Raw genomic sequence first — 26,097 nt, 5'->3', positions numbered from 1 at the left:
ATTAGCGAACATGTAACTTCTGAATGGCAAGTTGAATAAACTGGAGTGGAAGGACCCGGACAAACATTCGATAGCCTGAATCTCCGACTAAAAGTCTAAGCGTTATTGACAGTTACTTCATGGTGTTTAAAAAGGCGAAAGTGACGTGTTCTACAGAAATATCCGTCAAATCAAACATTCTTGGGCAGAACTGAGGGGAGGTCTATAAACTCGAAAGGAGGGGAAAAAAATTACACGTTTATTATCACCAACCATGAAATGAAATACAGTTATTTCCTTCCACCGGGGACACGGGGAAAATCCACAGAATTAGCAGGGGCCCGTGACCGTCACCAACAGAAAACTGCAGGTATTTTCTTACTGTTTCGTGAATTAACGAAGTTTCTACGTAACACATTTAAAAATGTTTTGGTAGCCATGTTTTAACATGACTGATCTCCGCTATGATGCTGGGAATTTGAGAACCGCATTTAAAAGCACTATTCCTGAAGAGGTGCCCCTGGATTCACCAGACTGGTACAAAAGTGAAGGACCCCTGCAGCACAGGAATAGGGAGAGCCCGGGCCAGCGACCACATCGGTGGCTACTGCCCCAACCCGGAAGGAGACTCAACAGCAGGGTCCCGGCCGGACCTCAGACTGCAGTCAAGGGTCTGGATTGGAGACTTCTTTCCAAGGAGGCCTTCAGAAATATGCGTGCGGGGTGGTGGGGGCGGGCAGGTCTCTGATTGCCACATTTGTTTCCTCTCTGCGGCTCATTTGTGAGCTGAGAACAGCCCACATCTTGTTTATCCCGGCCCCTGGCAGCCAGCGTGGTGCCTGGCACAGAGCGGGCACCCGCGAATGTTCTTGACTCTCGATTATGTTTCCAAAGGGGAATATATCTTTATTGTGAATGTTTATTGAATTGAATTGTCACAGCTGATGAAGAGGAGACGAGGCCAGCTGAGGCCGCCCGCGCGTGTGGGTGACGTGATGAGAACAGTGCCTCCCTCCTGCACAGCACGTTTTCCAGGGGCCTTTTGTGGCCTCGTCCTGTTAGTCACCCGGATAACAACCACGACGAGGACCCGTCCTACTTCCTGAGCGCGGAGCATGAGGCGGGCCTGCAGCCAGCTAACGCGTTCACCTGTGCCCACGTGACGCGTGGTACCCCGCGCTTACCCTGGTACGCCATGCACGTCTCGATGACATCCAGGGTGGGCTCATCCTCACAGAGGTCGTAGGGCATGTTTCCATCCGAGTTGACGGCGAGCAAGTCGGCCCCACTGCAGAAAAAGAGTGAGCGTGAGGGCCGGGGAGGGGTGGCTAGGGTTGGTCTGGCTGCCTCGCCCCCGCCGCCCCCAGCCTCTCCCCCGCAACCCCACTGGGCACCCCAGCACCCACTACCCCTCCGCCTCGCTGGGGCACCCCAGCCAGGAAGGCAGCTTCAGGATCCCCGGGGGCCTCTGATGGGAGCTCCCAGGAAAGCCATCCCAAGCAGACCACCCCCAGCTTGCTGCTCTGTTGGGCCAGCAGACAGGCGCTTGAGGACAGATGTCAAAGTCTTCCTTGGTGACGATAGTACAAATAACACTAACGGCATAAATTATCACACATCTGCTTAGAGCCAGGCTTGATCTAAGCCCTATACACACATCGTCTGAGTGACTCTTCGTGCTAGTCCTTTTGAGTTGTTATTGCGGACCCATCTCACTCAAGGGGAAACAAACACTCACACAAGTGCAGTCACTTGTGCAAGGTCACCCAGCAAGCATGCGGGAGGGTCAAGGTTCAAACCCCGGCTCTATTTCAGTCCTTGTCCACCGGCTCCCCCCGACCTTCTCCCAAGTCCTGGCCCGAAAGGCTGACAGGACAGGGGCAGGACAGAGCCCTGGGGCTCTCTGGCAGAATCTGGTTTTTGGCCCAGTGGTTCCCACACGCGATCTTGAGATGCCCTGCAGAATTCCCCGGGGAATCACCGAAATACATTGCAGCTTCCTGGGCTCCGCTCCAGACCTCCTGAAACACAGTCTCTGGGGATGCGGCTTTGGATTATGTATTCTGAACCCACGCCCCACGTGATTCTGGTACAGATCAGCGCTGGGGACCCACTGTACTCGGCTGGCACTCCCTTTTCCTCTGGGCACCATCACTGATCAGGCTGTGGCCACTCGATGTTCCCCGCGGCTCAGTCAGATGTGCGATAATTTAAAATTGAACGTTGTCTTTTCTGTATGTCTACAGAACCTGAGCGGACTGGAAAGCCTTCCAGGGCAGGAAAGGACCCTCAGAACAGCATATAGAGAAATGGCCATATTCCTAGGAAAAACACTGCCACGTGGTGCCCCTCAAAGCAGGTTCTGTCCTGAAGAAAAGCATGTAAATAACATTTGAGAGACAGGGCCAAGGAAGCAAGTATGCTTTTTTTTTTTTTTTTTTTTTTTAATAGCAAAAGAAACCAAAAATGGCAACAAAACCCAAAGAGAGTAGAGGAGATGAATGTAAACTCATGGACCCACAGAGACAGAAAAAAAAGAGAATTAAAAAAAGAGAATGCTACCCTGATACAAAGCCAGACCAAGACCCTCCAGGAAATGGAAACTACAGACCCATATCCCTTGTGAACACGGATGCAAAAATCCTCAACAAAATACTAGCAACCCCCACTCAGCAACATATTAAAAGGATTCACACCAAGACTGATCAGGATTATTCCTGCAATGCAAGAAAGGTGAGTTTTTATGTCGTGTGCTAATAGTTTGGGGGGAAACCGCAGGGAGAGACAGATTGAAAAGAGACAAGAGCAGGTGGGGGAGAGGGGAAAGTGGGTGATGGGCAGGGAGGAGGGCACTTGTTGGGATGAGCACTGGGTGTTGTATGGAAACCCATCTGACAATAAATTATATTAAAAAGAGAGAGAGAGAGAGACAAGTGGGAAAGGAACACAGAGGTGGAGGGAGGAAGGGAACTGGGGGCCAGAGGAAGAGAGAGAGAAACAGAGACAGAGGTGAAGGGAGGGCACGGGGACAAAGAGAGACACACGAGGCACCACAAGAGACAGAGAAAATGGCACCGCAGGAGGAAAAGGAGAGACGGAGCGGGGAGGGAGGTGGGAAGGGGTGGAAGGCAGAAACAAAACAAATAGAAAACCACCAAAGGCAGAGGGGAGGCTGTCCCTGGGGAAGAGAGGGTCACGTACTACTGAACGAGGATTTTCACCAGGTTGATGTGACCGCAGGTGGCCGCGGCATGCAGGGGCGTCCACAGCTCGTTGTCCTTGGCATTCACGTTGGCACCATGGGAAAGGAGCAGCTTGACGATTTCCTCAAAGTTGTCGATGCAGCACTGCGGGGGGTGAGGGGGGACACAGGGTCAGCTTCAGCGGGGCCCCGGCCCTTGCGGGGTTCCCCTCGAGAGGCCACAAGAAGGACAGTGCAGCCAAACTGTCTGCATTTGAATCAAGTTGCATTACTCACACACTGTGTGACGTTGGGCAAGCCACATAGCCTCTCTGAGCCTCGGTTTCCCCACGAGAAAGTTAATAACATTCAAGATAAAAATATAAGTGAAATATTAAAAATCCAAGGGTCAGAGAGAAAATACTTTGTGAGTGGTGGAAACGAAACAAAATTTTGAATGAGGCTTCAAAATCTTGTTCTTTTTTAAGCCCCAAGTAACCAAGCCTCCCCCGCCCCCCGCAAAGAACCCTCCTCCACATCAGGGCTCTGGGGACCCTGACAGACTCCCTGAAAGGACACAGCCAGGTTTATGCTCTGGCCCGTCCACATTTAGGTCAGCCCTGGGGACAGGGAAGGCTCAGGAACCCATAGCCCCCCAGGGAGACAAACACCTCTGACAGCCACCAGAGCCCCCAAACTCCAGGGACAGAGAGTGAACGATTCCAAGGGGACAGGGGGGCCTCAAGCCAGGGCCCTGAGAGGACAGAGGCGAGGATAGAGGAGGAAGAAGACAGGGAGTCACTCTATAGACCGGGATGGAGAAGCCAGCAGGGGACAAAGCAGGCATCTGTGCTCAGTGCTGCCCCATCCAGGGAAGGGCTTGGTCCCCGTGCAATGGGAGATGTGGCAGAGTTATACTCAGAGGAGCAACATAATCAGACTTGTTTTAAAAAAAAAAAATCCTTCCTCTGGGTGCATGTGGAGAACAGACTGCATGTGAGCACTTTTTGAGGAGGAGAGGGACAGGGAGAAGCTATGGCAAAATCATCCAGTTAAGAGACGATGGTGGCTGGGCCGACAGGACTATCTGTGGACATGGGGAGAAGGGACTGGATGCCAGCAGAAGGATCAGGGGCACTTTTGGGAGCCCATGGCCCTACGTGGCGATGGGGCTGGGGATAGGGTGGTACCATGGCCCCCCACCCCACCCCCGGCAGAGCCAGGGTTCAGTGCCAGAAGGACATGTGGGAAAAGAGCAACCGTTTGTGCAGATAATGCCAGAGATCTCTTTCCAGCCTGTCTAGAGTTGGCTGGGTCTGAGGGCATCTCTCCAGACAAGTGGGGCAGAGGGGTGACCCCAGAGGGTTGTGCCTCGGGTGGTGGAGAGAACCATGCAGTGGCACAGCACGGCCAGCAGAGGGAGTCAAAGGCACTGGAGGGAGGCAGTGGGGACCGACAAGGGGCCCCTGTCACTGCGAGCTGGGTCTGGGGAGTTCCTGTCCACAGCAGGAGCAGGTCAGCCCCTGGTGTCAGGGGACAGCCGGGCCAGAGGACCCACCCTTAGGGCTACAGAAAACGTGAGGACGGGGTAGCGGAGGAGCTCAGGTTGAAAGGGGAGGGGGCTGTGCACCCAGAATTGCAGCCTTACGAGAGGGATGCCCAGGGACTGGACCAGCCTGCACCTCCGAGGCTCGGCCAGAGGAAGGGCTGGGTTTGGGGTGCACGCTGGGGCGGTAGGTGGTGGGGTGGGCAGGCCTCCTCCCCTACATTCCCCAAGGTGGGAAATGGCACCTGCGGTTGGATGACTCCTCCCGCCCCCTCACTGCCCACATCCAATCTCTCATGGGGTGTGGATGCCGCCTTCTAAACCACTGCCCCCAGCCCCACTGCCCTGATGCGGCTTCATCATCTCTCCCTGCCAACCCGTCGCCCCCCTTCCCACACCCTCAACCCACAGAGCTCCTCGTCAATCCATGAGTCCCAGTTTACAAGCCCCGAAGGTTCCCTGTTGCCAAGGGGAGGAGAGCCACACGCCTTTACCAGGCGTGCGAAGGCGCTTCCAGCCTGTGTTGGATGCAGCCGCAGTGACACAGTAATGACAGCCGGGCAGTGGCGATAACAGCCTGTCGCGTTATCAAATAACCCTGGCTAGTGCTTTCTGAGGTGCCGCTAGGGCCACCTCGCTAACTTTTGGCCACAGACGACCTCATTCAATCCTCAGGGCAATATTCCGAGTGCCGCATAGCCCCGCGAGGCTAGCGTCCTGCACAGTGCAGATGCACAGGACATCCCATCACCCTAGAAAATTCTACTAGACAGTGCCGGCCCTGAGCCTCGGTTTCCTGGGCTATAAAATGGGAACCATAATATTTCAAAGGGCTGTTGAGAGGATCAACTACACTTCACGTAAGTGGCTCTGCACAGAAGCGAACGAGGTGACAAATTTCAATAACGATAATGCCGTCTAATATTTATGCAGCGTCAGGAGACGCTTGAAGGGCTGTCATGCGTATTCGTTTAATCCTCGCAACGGCCCAGTGAGGTGGGCACTTACTATTTTACAGATGAGGAAAGTGAGGCACAGAGAGCTTACGTAACTTGCCCAAGATCACACAGCCAGAATTAGTGGGTGAATGAAGCCCTGCGGAGCGGAAGAGAAGCCAAAAGGACAGATAGGAAGCCACTGGGCTGATGGCTGGGGGTGGGGCTTGCCCCTGGGGCTCACGGGTAGGGCAGCGGCCAGTCTCCGTCCATCCCTTCCTGCCCTCGTGAGCTCATGGAGACGCTCTCGGGGAGAGAGCTTGGGGTTCAGGCAGCCTGGGCTCCCACCTGCCGGGCTGCATGCAAGTCCACCTGCTCAGAAACTTGGGCCAGGGCACCGGGAGACTTCCGTGTGTTCAGGTCAGCACGCACATATGGAGCACTGACTGTATACCAGCACGGGGAAAGATGGTAAGGACGTACCAATGGGCAGGAGACATGGGCTCTGTCTGGATAGAGGGAGGCCAGCATCGAATGGCTAAAATGGCTACCGGAGCAGGTGCTCAGAAGAAAAGGACACTATACGATAGCACAGCTCTCAGGCTCTTGCTGCACACGGGGGCTGATCAGGGCACACCCCCACACGCCATGGGAAACGTGGTGGGAGGAGCCAGTGTGTGGAAGGAACAGAAAAGCCATGCGGCTGGAGCCCGGAGAGGCAGGGAGCACGGAGCACTGGTCAGGGGCCAGGCCTCGAGGCACCACGTGGGAGGACACCAAGAGTGCTTTGAGTAACATCAGACTTTTGGCTCGAGCGTCCCTGAGGCCACCGCGGGAAGAACGAAACACGGCAGGGCAACTGAATGCCGGGGCCCAGCTAGGAGGCTCTGGCAGCATCCAGCTGAGTGATGACAGCGAGAACAGCCCCTCTCGGGCCAAGGGGGGGCTGGCCCATCGCGCCGCCCCGGAAAGGATGTGGGCCACGAGGGCACCTGCTTCATGGCCACGGACCACGGCTGTGCGACGCTAGGCGGCTCACGTGGCCTCCCTGTCAATCACCCTTCCCACCAGGGTGGACGGAGGCCTCGGTGGGTGCGAACAAACATGCTTCGTAAACCTCGAGCTCAGAACAAACTTGCTTTGTTTGTCGAGCCCTTCGCTGGGCAGAGAGGACGCGGTGACAAAGGCTCCCTGTGCCGGGAGGCTGTGCGTGTGCCGCACGCACGCGTGCCCAGGGGCTCCGTGGGCGTGTCGGTGACAGACCCGCGCATCTCCCAAGTAGACAAGAGTCTTTCAGACGAGGCAGCTGAGGCTGCCCTTCCTCCCCTCCGCCCTGGGGGTTGTGGGCAGGAAAAGGCCGGGAGATGGCGTGACCGTTCAGCTGGGGCGCAGGGATCCAGGGACCCCAGGTCCAAGGACCTGGCCTTACCTGGTGCAGGGCTGTGAGTCCGTCCTCATTGCACAGATCAGGGCTGACCTTGTTCTTCAGGAAGTAGCGCACTGCAACGGAGGGCAGAGGAGTGAGCAGCTGTGCGGGGGGCCCAGGTAAGACCCACCGCGCCCAGGTCCTGATGCGAACGTCCTGGGCACAGGAGGCAAGTGTGAACGGCTCTCCACCATACGGACGAGGAGCCGCTGTGGGGCAACTAGGGGGGATCTGGGAAGGGCAGGGACACGGCCGCTGCTTCTGCAAGACGGATACCGGCTCAGCACCCCCGGGGGGTGGGAGCAGGGGAAGAGACGAGGTCTCAGGCGCAGCGGGGATGGACGCGGTCCCTCAGCTCTACCCTCACCAGGCCCAGTTCCTAGAACCACAGGCCCGTGGCCTCCCTGGCCCGAGGGTGAACTGAGGTCCACACAAGGGGGGAGCCTGAGGCCTCTGCCCAACCTTCTGGCAAGCGGCGACGTCTCCAGCAGGGCAGGAGTCTGGGGGGGGGGGGGGGGGGATATGGTCTCAGTCTCTGGAGCTGCCTGTCCACTATGGAGCCAGCAGCTGCATCTGGCTATTACAGCCTTTTAAACTTACACTCATAAGGATTCAAAAGTCACGTCCTTGGTCACTCTGGCCACATTTCAAGTGCTCAAAAGCCACACGTGGCTACCGTATTAGAAAGTGCCGAAACAGAACGTTTCCATCCTCACGAAAGTTCTATTGGACGGCGCCGCTTTGGGGTGCTATAAATGGAAATGAGCCCCATCGCCAACTGTTAAAAGCCTTCCGTAGCTCCCCAGTGCTCGGGGAACAAAGTCCAAAACCCCTCCTAAGACATACGGTGTTCGCGTGATGGGATCCCTCCTGCAGCCCTCCATCTTGCACAGCCCAGGGGGCACCGTTCATACCGCCATCTATAAGACCGGCACCCCCTGGAGCAGTGCGCAACTTGCTCAGCGGTACATGGTGCTCCTACCTACCTACCTCTCCAGTCCCATTCCTTAAACTCCAAACACCTTCCACAATGGTCTTTCATCAGTTACAGGGTCACCTTGCATCCTCTGGTCTCTGAGCTTTTGCATAGCCCGTTCCCACTGCCTGGAAGACTCACTCATCCATCCATGCGTCCCTTCATTCATCCACCCATCCGCTATCCATCCATCCAGCTTCATTCATACATCTGCCCCTAACACGCATACACACACACACACACACATCTGCCTCACTCCTCAACCTTCAGGTCTCAGCTCAAACTCCCCAGACGAGGCACTCCCCTGTTAACATACACCCACAGCTCCTCTGAATCTAGTTTATAGCCTTTCACAACTGAAATTACATAACTATCTGGGTCATTAGGGGCTTTGGGTCTGTCTGCCGTAGGACACTAAGCCCCAAAAGGGCAGGACGGTGACCTGGCACCTACTGCTCCTTCCCTGAGGCCTAGCACACGGTAAGTCCTCAGCCACTCTTCCTGGACCGTGGCCTAATCGGCAGCCCCCTAGCTCAGCCCAAGGACACAGCCTCTCCGGCTCTGAGCAAATCAGACCACCCTGCAGTGGTGACCCCCACAGCCTCGGGGCAGGTAAGAGTTATGGCAAGATCACTGATCGCCGAGGCCCAGCCTGCCGCTCCATGGGCCAGTGGAGAGCCCGTGGGGCTGGCTGGTGGCCTTTGGGAGAGTAGAAGTGGCCATTGTGCCCCTGTACAGGACGGATTCTGGGAAGGTTCTGCTTATACGAGGCAAGCCATCAAATCCCGCAGGGAGCGCCGGGGTGGGGGTGGGGGGGACCAGGCTCCCTGTCCAGAAGACACTCTTGGAGACAGAAATTAAACACCAGCTGCAAAAGCAGCGTCCGTGTGCAGGAATTATTGGGAACCCAAGATGAGGAATCACTCCCATGGCGGGCAGTTATTTTCAGCCCAAGAGGTACGAAGCATCACCCCCATCTCCACAGAGCCCTTCACATGTATGAGCCACGGTGTCCCTGGAAGTGTGCTCTGCTCCAGCTGGGAGCCTGGCTCTGGGCACAGCTCACTGGAGCAAAGAGCCCACGGCACGCGCCCAGGGCACGACCAGGCTTTCCTGCCTCCGGTTCAGCAAGAAAAAGGATTCTTACATCCATCCACAGTGCCTCCTTACTGAGCTCCTCCTGTGCCCCCAGGTCCGTGCAGAACCACCTTCCTTCATGGGGCTCCTGTCTGTAACGATTCCCCTCATGGAGAAGAAGAGACAAAGGGTCATAGTCACGGGAGACCAAGCAGAGGAAAGCAGGTCCTCCGACTCCGAGGCCCTGACTGTTGACCACAGGGCTGCTCCACTCTGCCCCTGAGGCCAGTGGGAACCAGCACTAACAGAGTGATCCACACACAGGACGGAAGAAACACTGCAGGTCCTGCGGGCACAGTCAGGTCTTTCAGAACCGTGTTAACTGCGAACGTGCACCTCTCACTTCCTGTTTAAACCCTCTCATGGCTCCCCACGGCTCTTAGAATGAAGTTCAAAATCCTTTCGTGGCCTTCACCGGGGTGGGCAAACTATGGCACACGGGCCAAATCTGGCAGGCAGCTTGTTTCTGTAGATTAGGTTGTTTATTGGAACAAGAAACATTTCATTTATCTACATATCGCCAATGACTGCTTTCACCCTGGAACAGCACAGTTGAGTCGCAGAGCAGAGGCTGTATGGACCACACAGTCTAAAATATTTACTCTCTGGCCCTTTACAGAAAATGTTTGCTGGGCTTCAAGGTCCTGCGTGGTGGGGTCCCGCCTACAGGGCTACCACCTTGCACAATTCCCAGGCTGCATTCCTCTCATCACGGTCTATGGGAATGGCTTCCTCTGGAGTTGTGCAGTGTGCAGCTTGCTCAGCTGTACCCAGCAGTCCTGTCTCCCTACCCCTCCAGGCTCATCTCCCGAAAGCTACTACCACCATTTTTTTTAAATTTTTTTAATGTTTATTTATTTTTGAGAGAGAGAGAGACAGAGGGTGAGCAGGGGAGGTGCAGAGAGAGAAGGAGACACAGAATCGGAAGCAGGCTCCAGGCTCCCAGCTGTCAGCACAGAGCCCAACGCGGGGCTCGAACTCACGGGACGTGAGATCATGACCTGAGCCCAAGTCGGACGCTCAACCGACTGAGCCACCCAGGCGCCCCTTATTTTTAAAACACAAATAAAAAACAACCACTAAGCTCCCGCCTGGTCCCACCAGGCGCCGGGCGCCGGGGATGAAACCGTCAACATCTCGCATTTCTCACAAGCTCCTGGCCTGGCTGTAAAAGACAGAAGCATCTCTCTCGAGGGAGCTCCAAGCCTCTGCTGGCTCAAGGACCGCAATGAGGTGGTCCCCACCGCCCCCCATGCAAGCAAGGTCCCCCTGAGATGGCAAGGAGGTGGCTCCCACCCTCCTCTCCTGTATTCCTGCTCCTGGCATCCACCCTGTCGCTCCGCCCACACCTCCCTGGCAATCTGGCTGGAATCTGGGCCAAGCAGGGCCGTCTGCTCCCCTCCATCTCCAGCTGTAGCGAGTGAGGGTGAAGGGACCCATCTAGGCAGGAAGCTGGTGGCGGCTGCCTTTGCGGGGAGAAATCACTGCTGATGAGCTGGTGGGTTTTCTGCCACCTGACCCACTCTACCCCACAGAGCAGACGGCCTGACCTCGAGCTGGTCTGTGTGACACCTGCTCCCGGCCCTGGACCGAAGGACAGAGGTGTCTGCCCCCCCCCCAGGTGGACCTTGGGCAATCCACACTAGCGGGGGGCGCTCTGGGGCTGAGCAGCTGCCGCCCGGCCATGTGACTTGCACAGTCATGTCTGTGGGGCACCCACTCACCGGCCCTCCTCCCCCCTCCCCGCCCCGTCTCACCTCCTTTTCCACCCAGCGCCCAGCAACGAGGCCACATCCTTCCACTGCCTCCGAGGCACCGCGTGATGCAGTCTCTGGCCCTCCCCAAATCCCTCAGTGACCGATTCAGTGGCCGCTGGCTTCTTTCATTTACCAAATCAAAATGAAAGAAAACAAAAACAGAGCTCCTCCAGGCTTTTACATGTGCAGGTTCCTGTGGCTGGAGCCCTCCTTCTTCTCACTCTTGGGCCAGCGAACTCTTCTTCAAACCTCAGATCCCAGCTGAAATGTCACCTCCTCTGAGAGGCCTTCCCTGATCACCCCAGTCTCGGGCAAGTTGCCTGAGTTACCCACTCCCATAGTACCTTGCATTTCTGCATTTCAGCTCCACAGCAGTGCCTATCCCGATTTGTGAATACAGGCTGATTAGTCTACAATGATTATATAACTCTTTCTTTAGTTTTTTGGGCTCCGCGAGGGAGCCTGGCTCCTAGCAGGGGCTCCAGAAATTATTGTAGCAAAAGCACCAGAAATCTGCTCCCTCAGCAAATTTCTAGTTTTCGATTATTATTTTTTAAATATTTATTTATTTATTTTGAGAGAGAGAGAGAGAGAGAGAGAGAGCAGGCGGGGGGCGGAGAGAGAGGGGGAGACAGAGAGAATCCCAAGCAGGCTCCATGCTGTCAGCACAGAGCCCGACGCGGGGCTCGATCTCAGGAACCGTGAGATCATGACCTGAGCTGAAATCAAGAGTCGGACACTCAACCAACTGAGCCACCCAGGCGCCCCAATAAAGCATTCACTATAGTCGCCATGCTGTGCATTAGATCCCATATAACGAACTAAAACTTTGTGCCCTTTGGCCAATATCTAAAAAAAAAAAAAAAGGTAACTATATAGGGAGATGGGTATGTGAATTAGCTTCGCTCTATTAATCATTTCTCTCTCTAGATCAACATCCTGTTGTATATCTTACATATATTCAATTTTTATTTAAAAATAAAAATTCTAAAAAGCAAGTCTATTGTGTGAATGGACGCAGGAAGGAAGCGAGGGAGGAAGGGAAGATTGCTCAGGGGGAGGGAAGGAGGGGAGGGCCCAGAGAGCTGCTTGCCCCTGGGACCAGGGAACCCTGGGGACATGCGTACAGCCCTGCACACACCACAGGGCGTGTGACTCAGGAACTGAAAAGCCACAATACGGGTTTTGTACAGAAATGAAGCAGCAAATATCCCTCCCTGAGCCTCCACTGGCAATGCAGCTGGAGTCCTTCAGGCCACTCCCAGGCCGGGCACGGACACGCATCAGTCCCCTCCTGCCCAGGGTCCCAGACCTCACGCCCTCTGCCTGACACCTTCCGTTACTCTTTGTGCAGCCAGCCCTAACCGTGCCGGGCACGGCGTTAAGCACTTTGTCTTTCAATCCGTTAGTCCTCCTGATCCGGTATGAGGATTAACGGCCGGCTAGTATCACCTGCCTGCTATTATTGCCCCCGATTCACAGATGGGAAAACTGAGGCTCAGTCTCGAGCCAGGGAAAGGACTTGTCCAAGGGCACGTGTCTGGGAACGGCAGAGCTCGAACTTCTGACCTCGGCTGGCTGCCTCCAAAAGCTGAACACTTCACCGCTTGGCTAAAATTGTGGCCACACGAGGGCCCGGGCAGGAACGTGGACGGCAGAGAGAGGAGCAGGGTGAATGCAGCAGAGAGCCACAGACAGGATGAAAAGCCAGAAGGGCCGGGACCATCGCCGATCATTCAGTGTTCAGTGCTGGTTAATGAAGACAGTGATCCCTGATAGTCATCACAGCGACCTCTTAGTGCAGCCTGCAGACGGGGACGCGGTGGCACAGAGGTTAACACTTAGCCTGAGGTCCCGTGACAGATGAGTGGCAGCTCTGGGGTAGACACAGAAGCCTGAGCTCCAATGCATCCTCTGTCCATCTCCCTGCTGCACCTCTGTTCTAGGCAGACCCCCCCCCCCACCACCCGATGCCAGGCACGCGGGAGGCACACGGCCAGCTGCGACGCCAACCCACCGGGCTGCTCCCCCTCCACAGTCTCCCGGGTCCAGCACGTACAGCCTGGTCCAACCAGCTCCTCCACCTGCCCTCCCGCTCCCCCCCTTCCCAGGGTGCTGTCGGGGTGGCCGGGCACCCAGCCTGCTGCTCAGACACTGCCAGGAGGACCAGCGCTCTCAGAAAGGTTGTCCTGGGCCCTCGATGTGCCACGCCTCCAAAATCACTCGACTGCAACCTCTCCACCCACCACTGACCCCCCCTCCCTGGAGCAGAAACAGCCAGAGATAGCTGCTTCCAGGGAAGCCCAGCCGCCCCAAGGCTGGGGGGAGAGATTCAGTCGAGTCTAATGGTGGCTTCTGCAGGGGCCGGTTCACCCCAAGAGGCCGGACGGTGACTCAGCCGCGGTGGAGGGTGGGCAAGGCAGACCCGTGCTTCCCTCAAAGCCACATCCCCAAGTGCAGGCCCCAGGAGCCAGGCCTTGTTCTTCCCCAGGGAGCCTCTCTCCAGGATCCATCTGGGAAGAAAAAAGGGCAGACGATAACAGGGTTGGCAAGGAGGAAGGGACTCCGGAACCCTTGTATGTTGCTGGTGGGAATGTGAAATGGGGCGGCCGCCGAGGAGAAGTCTGGCAGTGGCTCAGAAAGTAAATATAGAGTCACCAAGTGATCCGGTGATTCCAATCCAGGGTATAGACCCAAGAGGAATAAACACAAGTTTCCCCACAAAAACTTGCCCACAAACGTTTATTAGGAGCAGTATTTATAATTGCCCGAAAGTGAAAACACGCAGATGTCCAGCAATGGATAAAGAAATAAGTAAAATGAGGTTTATTCATAGTGGAATATTATGCAGCTATGAAAAAGAACTAAATGCTGACACATGCCACAGCATGGATGAATCCTGAGAACATCACACCAAGGGAAGGAAGCCAGATGCAAAAGGCCACGTGTTGTATGATTCCATTTGTATGAAATTTTCAGAGTAGGCAAACCCATAACGATAGAAAGTAGTTCAGTGGCTGCCACGGGCTGAGGGCAAGGGGTCCTGGGATGTGACCGGCTAATGGTACAGGGCTTCATTTGGGGTGATAACAATTTTCTGGAATTAGACAGTGGTAATGGTTGCGCAACCTTATGAATATACTAAAGACCACAGATTGCACACTTTAATGTTTATTTATTTATTTTGAATTGGGCGGGTGGGGGGGGTGGAGCATGAGCAGGGGAGGGGAAGAGAGAGAGGGAGAGAGACAGAATCCCAAGTTATCACCACAGAGCCCAACGCGGGGCTCGATCTCACGAACCACAGATCATGACCCAAGCCAAAATCAAGAGTCAGACGTTTAGCCAACTGAGCCGCCCAGGCATCCTTTGCACACTTTAAACAGGTAAATTTTGTGGTATGTGAGTGATATTTCAATTAAAAAAAAATAGGGAGAGGGGGCGCCTGGGTGGCTCAGTCAGTTAAGCGCCCGACTTCAGCTCAGGTCATGATCTCATGGTTCGTGAGTTCGAGCCCCACATCGGGCTCTCTGCTGACGGCTCAGAGCCCGGAGCCTGTTTCAGATTCTGTGTCTCCCTCTCTCTCTCTGCCCTCCCCTGCTCGTGTTCCCTCTGTCTCTCTCTCTCTCTCTCTCAAAAATAAATAAACATTAAAAAAAAAAAGAGGAAGGGGCTCTAAGGTGGCCTTGAGCACCCTGCTGAGAGCTCATTCCCCTGCCAGCCTGGGGGTTCCACGAGGTGAGGACAGTATCTGTCTCATCCATTACTGTACCCACGGTGCGTAGGACAGTACCTGGTAAACAATAGATGTTTGATTCTTACTTAAAACGGGAAAGAAAGAAGGAGGCCACTGGCCACTTGATCCCTCCAGGGCCCTGCATGATCTGGCCTCTGCCCACCTCTGCTGGCATCTTCCCTCCTAACCACCCGGACCCTTCCAGGACCACCACGTACCACCCTCTCTCTTGACTCTCGTGCCCTTCTCATGGGCTATCCCTCTGCCTGACTTTCTCAGCCTTCACTTCATGGTTAATTCTTAACCGGGTTTCAGGTTAAATGTCTCAGCTTAAATGTCACTTCCTCTGTGAAGCTGACACCGAGGCTGGGGGAGGCACCCTTCTCATGCGCTTCCTGTTCCCTCCCCCAAACACTTAACACTATGATGTATTTGTGCATGCATTTGTCTGTGTTTTTACTAGACCAAGAGGTCTAGTGAAAGGGCTGGAGGGGTAGGAGAGTAGGAACCGTAAACTTTTTGGCTACTATGAGATGGTTTGGGATCCCAGTCAATATCTGATGACTGCGGTGGTAAAGAGAGCCTGCTCGGTCTCTACCCAAGCCTCAGAACTGGCCAGAGCATCCTCTCCTGGGTTGGTCTATACTTCGTGCTCTGGACAAAAATGCTCCCAGGCCAGGCCATAGACATTTTCATCTCAGAGAGAATCTTCATTCCTTGACTTATACAAAGAGGTTGGTTTCTCTCTTAGCATCTCCGATACCTTCAAAACTAGGAAGGCAAGATGGCCAAGGGCATGTCAGGCATGTAGCTATAATATTTTCTTTTCTAGAACCTCCATGCCCAAGACACATGGTCATGCTGGACAGAAGTTGTTGACAGGGACTCGCATCAGCTACCCAGAAGCCTCTGCACATGTGTAACTTATATCTAGTATTAGATGTGCGCAGGAAAAGGGATTGCAGACCCTTTAGAATGCCAACTCTGTGCAGGCAAATCCTGTCTGTCTTCTTATCTGGAATATCCAGCACCTAGAGTAAGAGCTCAACAAGTAGTTGTTGAGAGAATTAACAAATAAAAAAACTCTCCTAAGAAAATGAAACTAAAGATACCAGGAAAATCTAATAAAAATATGTATATGATCCATATGAGCAAAACTACAAAACTCGAATGAATGAAATCAAAGAAAAATAAATGGAGAAATAGTCTATGTTCACGGACAGGAAGATTCGATATTGTCAAAATGTTAGTTCTTTCCAACTTGATCTATAGATTCAATGCAATCCCAACCAAAATCTCAGTCAGTGATTTTATTAATACTGACACATCGATTCGAAGATTTATAGAAAAAGACAAAAGCCCCGACACTATATTGAAGAAGAAGAACAAAGTTGGGGTACTGGCACCAGCTGACCTCAAGACTTACCCCTAAAGCTACCGTAATCAAGAAAGTGTGGTATTGGTGGAAGAAGAGACAAACAGATCAACGGAACAGAATAGAGGGCCCAGAAACAGACCCACATGAATACAGTCAACGTTCATCCATTGCTGGTGGGAATGCAAATTGGTACAGCAACTTTTGACGGTTTCTTACAAAACTAAACATACTCTTACCGCATAATCTAGTAGTCACACTCCCTAGTATCTACTCTAAGAAGTTGAAAACTATATCCACAAAAGCCTGCACACAAAAATTTATAACTGCTTTAGTCATAATCACCAACACTTGGAAGTAACCCAGAGGTCCTTCAGCAGGTAAGCGGGCAAACCATGGTACATCCAGACAATGGAATATTTATCCAGTGCTAAAAAGAAATGAGCTGTCCAGTCATGACAAGACATGGGAGAACCTTAAATGCATATCGCTAAGTGAAAGAAGCCAATGTGAAAAGGCTGCATATTGTATGATTCCAACTATATGATGTTCTAGAAAAGACAGAACTATGGAGACAGTAAAAAAAAAAAATCAGTGGTTGCTAGGAGTTAGGGAGGGGGGAGGGATGAATAGGCAAAACACAGGGGATTTTTAGGACACTGAAAACACTCTGTATGCTACCATAATGATGGATACACATCATTATACATCATACATTTGTCCAAACCCACAGAATGCACAACACCAAGAGTGAACCCTAATGTAAACCAGGGTCTTTGTAGGCTAATGATAGGTCAATGTAGGCTCATCAATGGTAACCAGAGTAGCACACTGGTGCAGGTTGTTGACGATGGAGGAGACTATGCATGTGTAGTTCCAAGGGGTATATGGAAAATCTCTGTACCTACCCTCATTTTTGCTGTGCGCCTACAACTGTTCTCGGAAAATTCAGTCTAAATAAATAAATAAACAGAAGGAGACCAGGGAAACCTTGATACAAAATAAGCTACAGTCAATGCTCGTGGCAAATGCAGAGTCTTTCTGAAACGTGGGGGTGGGAGAAGAATAACTTCCTAATGTAGCAGCGGATATTTTACTAGATTTCCTCAAAGGGAGAAAGAACTGAATTTAACTCATCTCATCAGAGAAGACGTGGGTCTGTAAGGTTTCTCCACCAAAGCTACAAAGGCTGTGCCTATTTACTGTTTTCTTTTCAATGTTTATTTATTTTTTATTTATTTTGAGAGAGAGAGAGAGAGAGAGCAAGTGGGGATGGGGCAGAGAGAAAGATGGGGACAGAATCCTAAGCAGGCTCCACAGCTTAAAGCGCAGAGCCCAATGTAGGGCTCAAACTCACAAAGCCGTGAGATCATGACCTGAGCTGAAGTCAAGAGTTGGACGCTTAACCGACTGAGCCAACCAGGTGCACCTGTGTCTATCAACACCTCAGACTCAAAGTGAGGGTACCGCCAGTCCGGAAACATGACCCTGGAACTTCCCCCATTCCATTCATGAACATACTGGACCCCAACTGTGCCAGGTCCCTGTTCTTCACTAATTCTGCTTCCACAATTTTCCCGGTACCTCTCCCTGCAGCTTCTCTGGGGATCTGGGAACCTGATCTCCCTTCTGCCCTCCAGAGCCTTGGCCTCCTGGGAACTCTCCAAGGTACCTGTTCTTTTTTTTTTCCCCAACTGCCCTCTCTCCCCAAACTCCCTGCACTCCTCTTCGGGACTTCCTCCTGTTGCTGCCCCAACCCCATCGCTCTATCACCTCTCTTCTCTGTCTACTTATTGCTCCTCATTTTTTAAAGTAATTATTTCAGGGGCGCCTGGGTGGCTCATTCCGTTAAGCGTCCGACTTTGGCTCAGGTCATGATCTCACTGTCCGTGCGTTCGAGCCCTGCGTCGGGCTCTGTGCTGACAGCTCAGGGCCTGGAGCCTGGTTCTGATTCTGTGTCTCCCTCTCTCTCTGACCCTCCCCCGTTCATGCTCTGTCTCTCCCTGTCTCAAAAATAAATAAACGTTAAAAATTTTTTTAAAAAAATAATTATTTCATATCTCCATGCAAGTAACAGATAAAAATATTCCCAGCTCTACACGCAGGAGCTGCATATACATGAAAACGAAAATGGCTTCACAGCCATCATAATAATATGTAGCGTTTACTGAATATTTTCCAAGCGTGAAGAATACCCAGAAGAATACCCAGAAGAATGCCCAGATGCTACATGTCTCATCCCAGTTAACCACGACAACAATCCTATGACTTTAGGTGCTATCATCAGCTCGTTCAACAGGGAACGTCCATGATTTGCTCAAACTCACTTAGCTAATAAGTGTCGAGAACCCATATTAGTGTGGTTGATTCCAGGTACAGCTGGTGTTTCAGGCATAACTGGTGACAGGAGAGACTCGCCCATATATAAGTAAGAATAAAACCCATTCCTATCAATATTTAGTACGAGGAAACAAGTTGCCTATGAAGGGGGATATTCCTCCAGCTCCCACCCGTCCATTTTGAACCTTCTGTCTGTTTTCCCTGGTTCCACTCTCCTGTCCCATCACCACATCCTTCCCACCCCCCCAGTCTGTCTGCCTGGCTCTCAATTTTCTCCTAAAGACGATGCATCTTGCTTCTGTCTCTCAGTGCTGTGTCACACAGAACACCAGCAAATCCCACTCTGGGCTTCCACCTGTCTAGCTGAGGAAAGTAAACAAGACTTTTGAAATTGTAAAGGGAACCACCGGAGAAAGTAAAACCGGGATTTTGTCTTCTATACCAACGGGAAAGGTAAAAGAAAACATAGTATTCGTTAAAGTCACAGAATGAAAGAACATAGAAACATAAATGTCACAAGGCCTGAGGCAAGATGACCAAAAACCAACTATCTACTACAATAAATGAAATCATCTACCCTCCCCTATAAAGCAGTGAAGATTTGGTTGTCAAAAAGAGAAAAAAAAAAAAACCATTCATCTGTGTGTTGCTTACAAGAGATACATCCCAACAAAATAACAGAGAGCGTAAAAATAAAGGAATGCTCAAAAATAAACCACCAAATGCGAAAACAAAGAAAGTGGGGGTGGCAACATTACTATGGTGCAGAATGGATTTAAACAATTTTTTTTCAGTTTATTTATTTATTTTTTTTTTTTGAGAGAGAGAGAGAGACAGAGAGAGAGCAGGGGAGGGGGCGGAGAGACAGCGAGAGAGAAAATCCCAAGCAGGCTCTGCGGTGTCAGTGCAGAGCTGGATGTGGGACTTGAACTCACGAGCCGTGAGATCATGGACCTGAGTTGGTCCATAAAACCAAGAGTCGGTCGCTTGACTGACAGAGCCACCCAGGCGCCCCTTAGGGTGGTTTTTTAAAAAGATATTTCAAAATGAAATCATAAACAGAAAGCAGATTAGTGGCTGCCTGGGTCAGCGGTGGGGTGGGGAGAACGAAGCAATTATCAGTTAAGAAAGCCTGTGAATCGCATAATACACCAAGCAAAATCCAGCAAAACAAAAATCGTCCATATATAAGTCAAAACTATGTGTTTTTTTGCGAGGAATCTCCAGCACATACACATGCTAAAGATAAGAGGAGGGGTGGCGGAAAAAGATTTATGGACAAGGACGTTCACAGCAGCACTGTTTATATACATTGTTTATAATAAAGAATTACCGGAAACGACCCAACATCTAAACAATTAGAGACTGATTAGGTAAATTATGGAACATTCATATGATGGAATATTCTGCAGCTCGTATCTTTGAGGAATTTTTAAGGATGTGGGAAATTGCTTGATATATAGCGTAGAATGGAAAATGAGAGATCAAAACTGTACATTCAATGCAATCTCAATTAGAAAAGAAAAATGCCTTCCACACAGGCACACGCTGCTTATTGGAAAAACAATTAAGATACGAACGGTGGTTATCAGTGACTTTTATTTTATGGTGGCCAGAATTTTCCAAGCATTTAAAAATACATATGCACTACTTTCATAACCAGAATTTTCTTTTCAAAAAAAAATGTGTTTGAGACAGAGCGTGAGTGGGGAGGAGCGGAGAGAGAGGGGGACACAGAATCCAAAGCAGGCTCCAGGCTCCGAGCTGTCAGCCCAGAGCCCGACGCGAGGCTCAAACCCACAAACCATGAGACCATGACCTGAGCCAAAGTCAGACTCAACCAAGTGAGCCACCCAGGCGCCCCAGTAACCAGAATGTTCCAATTTCACTAAAACACAAAATGATACATTCCACACACCATGAGAGCCAAGCGGTAAGAACTACATTTCTGCGAAATTTCTAGGGCAGAAATGAGGTCTCACGCTGGCTGACCCCTTGAAGCAAATGCTGAAGCTGAAATTCCTGTGTTGGGTAGGATGTTAAATAGAAACAATAATAATAACCCCTTTGTTTGCATTGTGCAGGGGTCGGCAAACTATGGTCCAATGGCTAACATCGTGCAATTTTGAACTGCTTACAACTTAAGAATGGTTCTATGTATATATACATATTTTTGGCAGTTGGGGGAATAAAATCAAAGAAGCATCATATTTTATGACACAGGAAAATTACATGAAAGCCAAAAATCAGTGCCCGTAAATGAAGTTTAACTGGAACACAGGCTCGTTTGTTTATGTATTGCCTTTGGCTGCTTCCTCTGTCAGAACAGAGACTGGGTGGCCCACGCGGCCGATGGTGTTTCTTATCTGGCCCTTTACAGAAAAAGTTTGCTGATCCCTGGTGCAGGGCTTTTTAGCTCGCAAAGCATGTTGAAAACCACAGTCATTTCCCTCCCACAATAAAAGCCTCGTGGTGCCAGGTAGGAGAGGAAGAAATCAACACACATCGAAGGTAGGCCGTTGCATCGTGGCCAGGCGGGCCATGGGCCGATCGGGCTCAATGTCTGCACCTGCTGAGAAACACGGGGGCACAAAGCCCCGAGAGCCTGCTGTCGCCTCTCTCCCCACCAGCTCAGCCCCCGGAGCCCCAACTCAGCCACGCAGCGCAGCCGAGTTTCCTGTTAAGAGCGTGACCTTCTGAAACCAGTGTGGTGGAGGCTGCAGCTGCAGGAAGGAGGGTATTTTTATCCGGGCCCTGCTTCCTGTTTGACGGCTGGGGGGTTTCGTGTGCTGGCGTTCGGTTTTGTCATTTCTGGTACAGACTCAGCACCCTTGCCACAGCGGAACAGAGGCGTCTCCTAACAGGATAGCTGCCTGCCACCCAGGCCCACCGCCCAAGGCCCCTGTCCTTTGTCCCCCACCCACGCCCCCTGGCTGCTGCAGGACCACCTGTGAAACGTGTAGAAACGAGAGAGCCTGGCTGGGCAGGGGGAGACAGACGCGTTTCTGCTACAGGACATGGAAAAACCCGCTCTTTTATCAGAGAGGAGCAGGCTGGGCCAGGAGGGGAGCAAGTCTGCAGGTTTTCCAGAGCTTCTGGAACCCACTGCTCTTAGCAAGGCCTGGCTTGGGGAGGGCCAGCCTGCTGCTGGAGCAGAGTTAAATACAGAACTTGGGAATGTCCTCAGCCCTGGGACCTGGGGATCATTTGCTGATGCTCCCAGCAGCAGACGAGAATGGACTGTCCCCAACGGTCCTGTCCCCAGGACTCAGCCAGATGCGGGAACAGAGAGCAAACACATCAGCATCTAACAAGCCAGCGATAGCAAGAACACACATGTGCCGGGCACTGCCTTGTGTGCCTGGCACAGAGCAGGAATTAGCTCACCGGATCCCCACCACGGCCCCGGGCTGGAAGGGGGCAGCCTCTCTGATCACTCCTATTTTACAGCTAGGGATACTGAGTCACAGTGCATCTAATCAACTTGCTAATCAAACCACTCAGGTGGTAAGAGACTCCAGTAGCCCCACACTTGAACTCCATGCTTGCTCTGCCATAACAATTTCAACACAGGTCTTAGAGCTAAGCTGGACCCCAAGTCTCCAGAGCCAAGGGATCTGCAGCCCGGAACCTTCCTGTTTCCTGTTCTGCCAGCACGTCCGGCGCCAGGCTCTGAGAGGCATGAAAGGGCCAGTCTGACCTTTGCTACGGTCATTCGCACCCTGGAGAGGGGACACCAGAATGCACCGTCGGGGGGACAGGCAAGCCACCCAAGCATGGCACCTGGCATGCAAACACAGGGGTAGTGGCTAAGAATTCAGACCCCTTCAGCCAGTGACCTGATCCCAGGCATGTCTTCTCTTCTATCTGAGCCTCAGTTTCCCCCATCAGTAAAAGAGGAGTTATAACCTCATCAGGTTATCTGAGAGGGAGATTATAAGGTATTGATGAGGATGACAGTAATAACAGCAATGACAACATGATTTAGTTGGCCCTCCCCCCCCCACCCCCCACACACACACAAGCCACCCACAGGAATGTGGAACCCAGTGCTCACGCTCTAAGTCACCTAATGGTGGCTCCAGGCGTAAAGCATCTTTGGCAATCTTGTGGGATGACCCTGGGATAGAGGCAAAGGGCAGCCTGGGTGTGGCAGCCCGTCTCCAAACGCTGCTTACGCCTCCCTTCCTCCCAGGCCTCCCACTGACCAGAGCTGACCGGCGTGTGGCACCATGGGACAGAGTGTGGCTTCCGAGGCTGGGTCACAAAAGGCACGGTGAGCTCGGTCTTGCTCCTCCGATCACTCACTTGCAGGGAAGCAGCTGCCATGTCGGGACGACACGTAAGCAGCCTTGTGGAAAGACCACGTCATGAGGAACGGAGACCTTCTGCCACCAGCCGTGTGGGAGAGCCACGGCCAGAGAGCCACAGTGAATGAGAACCTCCAGCCCCACTCACACCCTCAGATGATGGGAGCCCGGGTCACGTACCGACCACAACTTCCAGAGAAACCCTGAGCCAGAACCATCCAGGTACCAGCCCAGGCCCCCAGCGCCCCAACCTGACCCCCGCCCTCCCGCACAGTCAGATCTCTGTTGACCAGGGAAAGTCTGCGCTGAATCCTGCAGCTGACTAAGGGCTTCGGTTCCCCACCGCCCTCAGTGCCGAAAACAAGTCAGGCATCGCCTGGGTCTCTTTCTTGTTGTAGGGGCCCAACCCAGGCTCCCGTGCTGTGTGAGAATGGAATGGGTCCTGAGGCACCTTCTTGAGCTAAGGTGCCGCTGACCTGGCTAGAGACAAGTGGGGAGGACACTGCCATCCCCTGCCCCCAGCGGCCACCCACCGTCTCCCAAATCGCAGACCTGAAGGTGCTCCTCTCCTGCTCAAAAACCTCCTATGGCTCCCCATTGCCTTCACACTGTTGGTGGACTGGCCCCAAGGTCCTCACAGTGTGTACCAGCAGCAACAGCAGGACTGGGGAATTCGTTGGAAACATAAATCCTATGGTTCTCCCTCAGACCTACCGAATCAGGAACCTCAGGGGAGGGCCCAGTGATCTACAGTTTGACAAGCCCTCCCGGTGATGCGGGTGTTCCAGCCTCCTCTGTCATCATTCCTTCCTGTGTCTCCCGGGCTCTAGAAACACCCTACTCCTCCACCCCCGTGTCCCCTCCGCAAATACTCACCAGGCACCAACTCTGTGCAGGTGTGGGCGTCCAGCAGTGAACAAGACAGACAAGAGCTCCATTCTCTCCCAGCTCGCAGTCTGCCCTCCCCTCGGTCTGGAATATTCTTCCCTTTTTCCCACCAGCTAAATCCCTGCCCAGCCTCACACCACTGTAGGAGACATTCGGCGATCACCAGAAGAAGACTAAATGAGTGAACGAATGCAAGACTGAACGTACCACCTCGGCTGAGTCTTCCTTGACCTTGATTCACGTGCCCACCACAGTGCGCAGTGTGCACCTCGTCCGCGGCACCTGTCCCCCTACACCGTGGCCCATAAGGTGCCGTGAGCCCTTTGGGTCTGGGGAGCACTTCGTACGTGCATCACCCAGACTGAGATACACTGTAAGTGTAAAAGGCACCGGGCTTTGAAGATTTATACCAAAAAAAGATACGGAAAATGTCTCAGTAACGTTTTGTACTGATTGCACGTTGAAAGGATATATTGAGTGAAAGAAAACACGTTATACAAGCTCATTTCGCCCGTTTCTTTTCCACTTGAATGTGGCTACTACAAAATTTAAAATTAAGTATGTGGCTCACATGATTCTTCTGTTGACCAACACTGAGCTAGACTGTACTTAGTCACATGACTATGGGCACAGGTGTGAGCTCTGCAAGGGTATTTCTGTCCATCTATGCTTCCTCCTTCCCTCCCTCCCTTCCTACCCTTCCTTCCTTACCCCTTCCTTTCTTTCCTTCCTTCCCTTCCCTCCTGCCTTCCTTTCCTCCTACCCTCCCTCCCTCCTACCCTCCCTCCCTCCCTCCTTCCTTCCTTCCTCTCCCCCTCCCTCCCTCCTTCCTTTCTCTTTCCCTCCGTCCCTCCCTCCTTCCTTCCTCTCCCCCCTCCTTCCCTCCCTCCTTCCTTTCTCTTTCCCTCCGTCCCTCCTTCCTTCCTTCCTCCTTCCCTCCATCCCTCCCTTGCTGGCTTTCTCTCTCTTTGCCCCTCCCCTCCTTCTCCCCACGAGCATTTATTGGCCATCTGTTCTTGCACTGCCACCATGAGACCTGGCACAAAGTAGGTGCCGGCACCATTTGCTAAATGAATAAACCAACACTCAGAAGCAGACCGACCCAGAGATGACCCTAAGGGAGTTTGCCTCCTATTGAACTCCCACACCTGCTTGTTTGAGTGTTGTTTTCCCACTTCATTTCAAAGGGAGCCAAATTCCAAAGATGTCCTTACGTAACTCAGAGCTGGGGTCAGTTTTCCTCTTGTAGATGGGGCTCAGGTACACTCGGGTCCTGGGGCCAGGGCTCTGTGTGCAGGACAAATTGTTCTCGAAGCTCCGGAAGGCCGGCCAGAGCTCTTTAGTGCCCAGCTCCCCAGGGAGGGGAGAGCACCGGGCTGAGCCATGCACTGCCCCGCAACCTTGTCCCCCATGAACTTGAAAGGACGAGGGTTGTGGGCGTGTCGGCAAGACTCAAGCTTACAAGCCTGCTTTGGGAACCGCGCAAGAGTCCCTGTGGGGATTCCAGGCCTGCGTCCTGGAATCTCGGACTCGGTGCCCCTGACGGCGCCCTTCCCCATCGCCACCACCCCGCCCTCCAGTTCGAGAGGCTGCAAGACACTGGGATGAGCCACAATATCTCAGATGAGCTGCCCCTTGGGGCTGGGAAGGCAGCAAGAAGGCTGGCATGGGGGTGTGGCCCTTCGTGCCCTGGGACCCACTCGCAGCTAACGCAAGGTTGTGGCCCCCACCCCATGGCCCATCACCAGCAGTAACATCCCTCATGCTCCCACCGGTTCTACACCCTTCCCAACTTAGCGCTGAACCCCCTTTCCCTGCCTCAGGGCCTTTGTTTATGTCACCGTTTCTGCTAGAACGCTCTCCTCTAGCCCACCCTCTTCTGACTTTCTACACAGCTGGCTCCTTCTCATCCTTCAGGTGTCCTCGGAGAGAACTTCCCCAACTGGCCTTCCTCACTACCCACCATCCTCTTGTCCCGACCAAGGCATAGCAGGTGATCTCGGGGGAGGGGGGAGTGAGCTGTCACCTATGCCTTAAAAGAGTCTTCTCTTCCCCTTTAAAGTCCTCCATGGGCCATGACACAGTGTTTCAGGCATTCAACCACACACCTCAAATATCTTCACGGGCAGGCTGGAAGAAGCCCCCCCCACAGGAGTCGACGCTGTTACTCCTTTTGAATGAGTTCTAGAACAAGCATAACGAACGGTACTCTTCACACCCACTAGGGTGGCCATAATCAAAAAGCAGACAAAACAAGGGCTGGCGAGGATGTGGAGAACCTGGAACGCGCCTGTACTGCTGGTGGGAAATGCAACACGGTGCAAGCTGCTTTGGAAAACAATCTGACAGCTCCCTAAACACTGAAACAGAATTACCGCACGGCCCAGCAATTCCGCTCCTAGGTACGTGCCTCCAAATCGCCGGAAAGAGACACTCAAACGCACGCACACTCATGTTCGTAGCAGCATCATTCACAACAGGCACAAAACAGCTCACGAGGAAAACAATCCA

General features: G+C 52.7%; 1 protein-coding gene across 3 annotated transcripts in view; it reads right to left on the bottom strand.

Moving 5' to 3' along the window:
* Positions 1-26,097, bottom strand: part of PPP1R16B (protein phosphatase 1 regulatory subunit 16B) — a 100,318-nt gene that overhangs the window by 17,662 nt on the left and 56,559 nt on the right. For all 3 annotated transcript variants that reach the window (XM_078444076.2, XM_060617547.3, XM_078444075.2), the window contains 3 exons: positions 7,071-7,141; positions 3,181-3,326; positions 1,164-1,267 (listed from right to left, as the gene is read on the bottom strand). In XM_078444076.2, coding sequence (XP_078300202.1) covers positions 1,164-1,267; positions 3,181-3,326; positions 7,071-7,141 — 321 coding nt within the window. The remainder of the gene's footprint in view (positions 1-1,163; positions 1,268-3,180; positions 3,327-7,070; positions 7,142-26,097) is intronic.

The sequence above is a fragment of the Panthera onca genome, chromosome A3, assembly GCF_046562875.1.
Source record: "Panthera onca isolate mPanOnc1 chromosome A3, mPanOnc1 haplotype 2, whole genome shotgun sequence".
Classification (NCBI taxonomy): domain Eukaryota; kingdom Metazoa; phylum Chordata; class Mammalia; order Carnivora; family Felidae; genus Panthera; species Panthera onca.
This window is presented reverse-complemented; position numbering and strand designations above follow the sequence as displayed.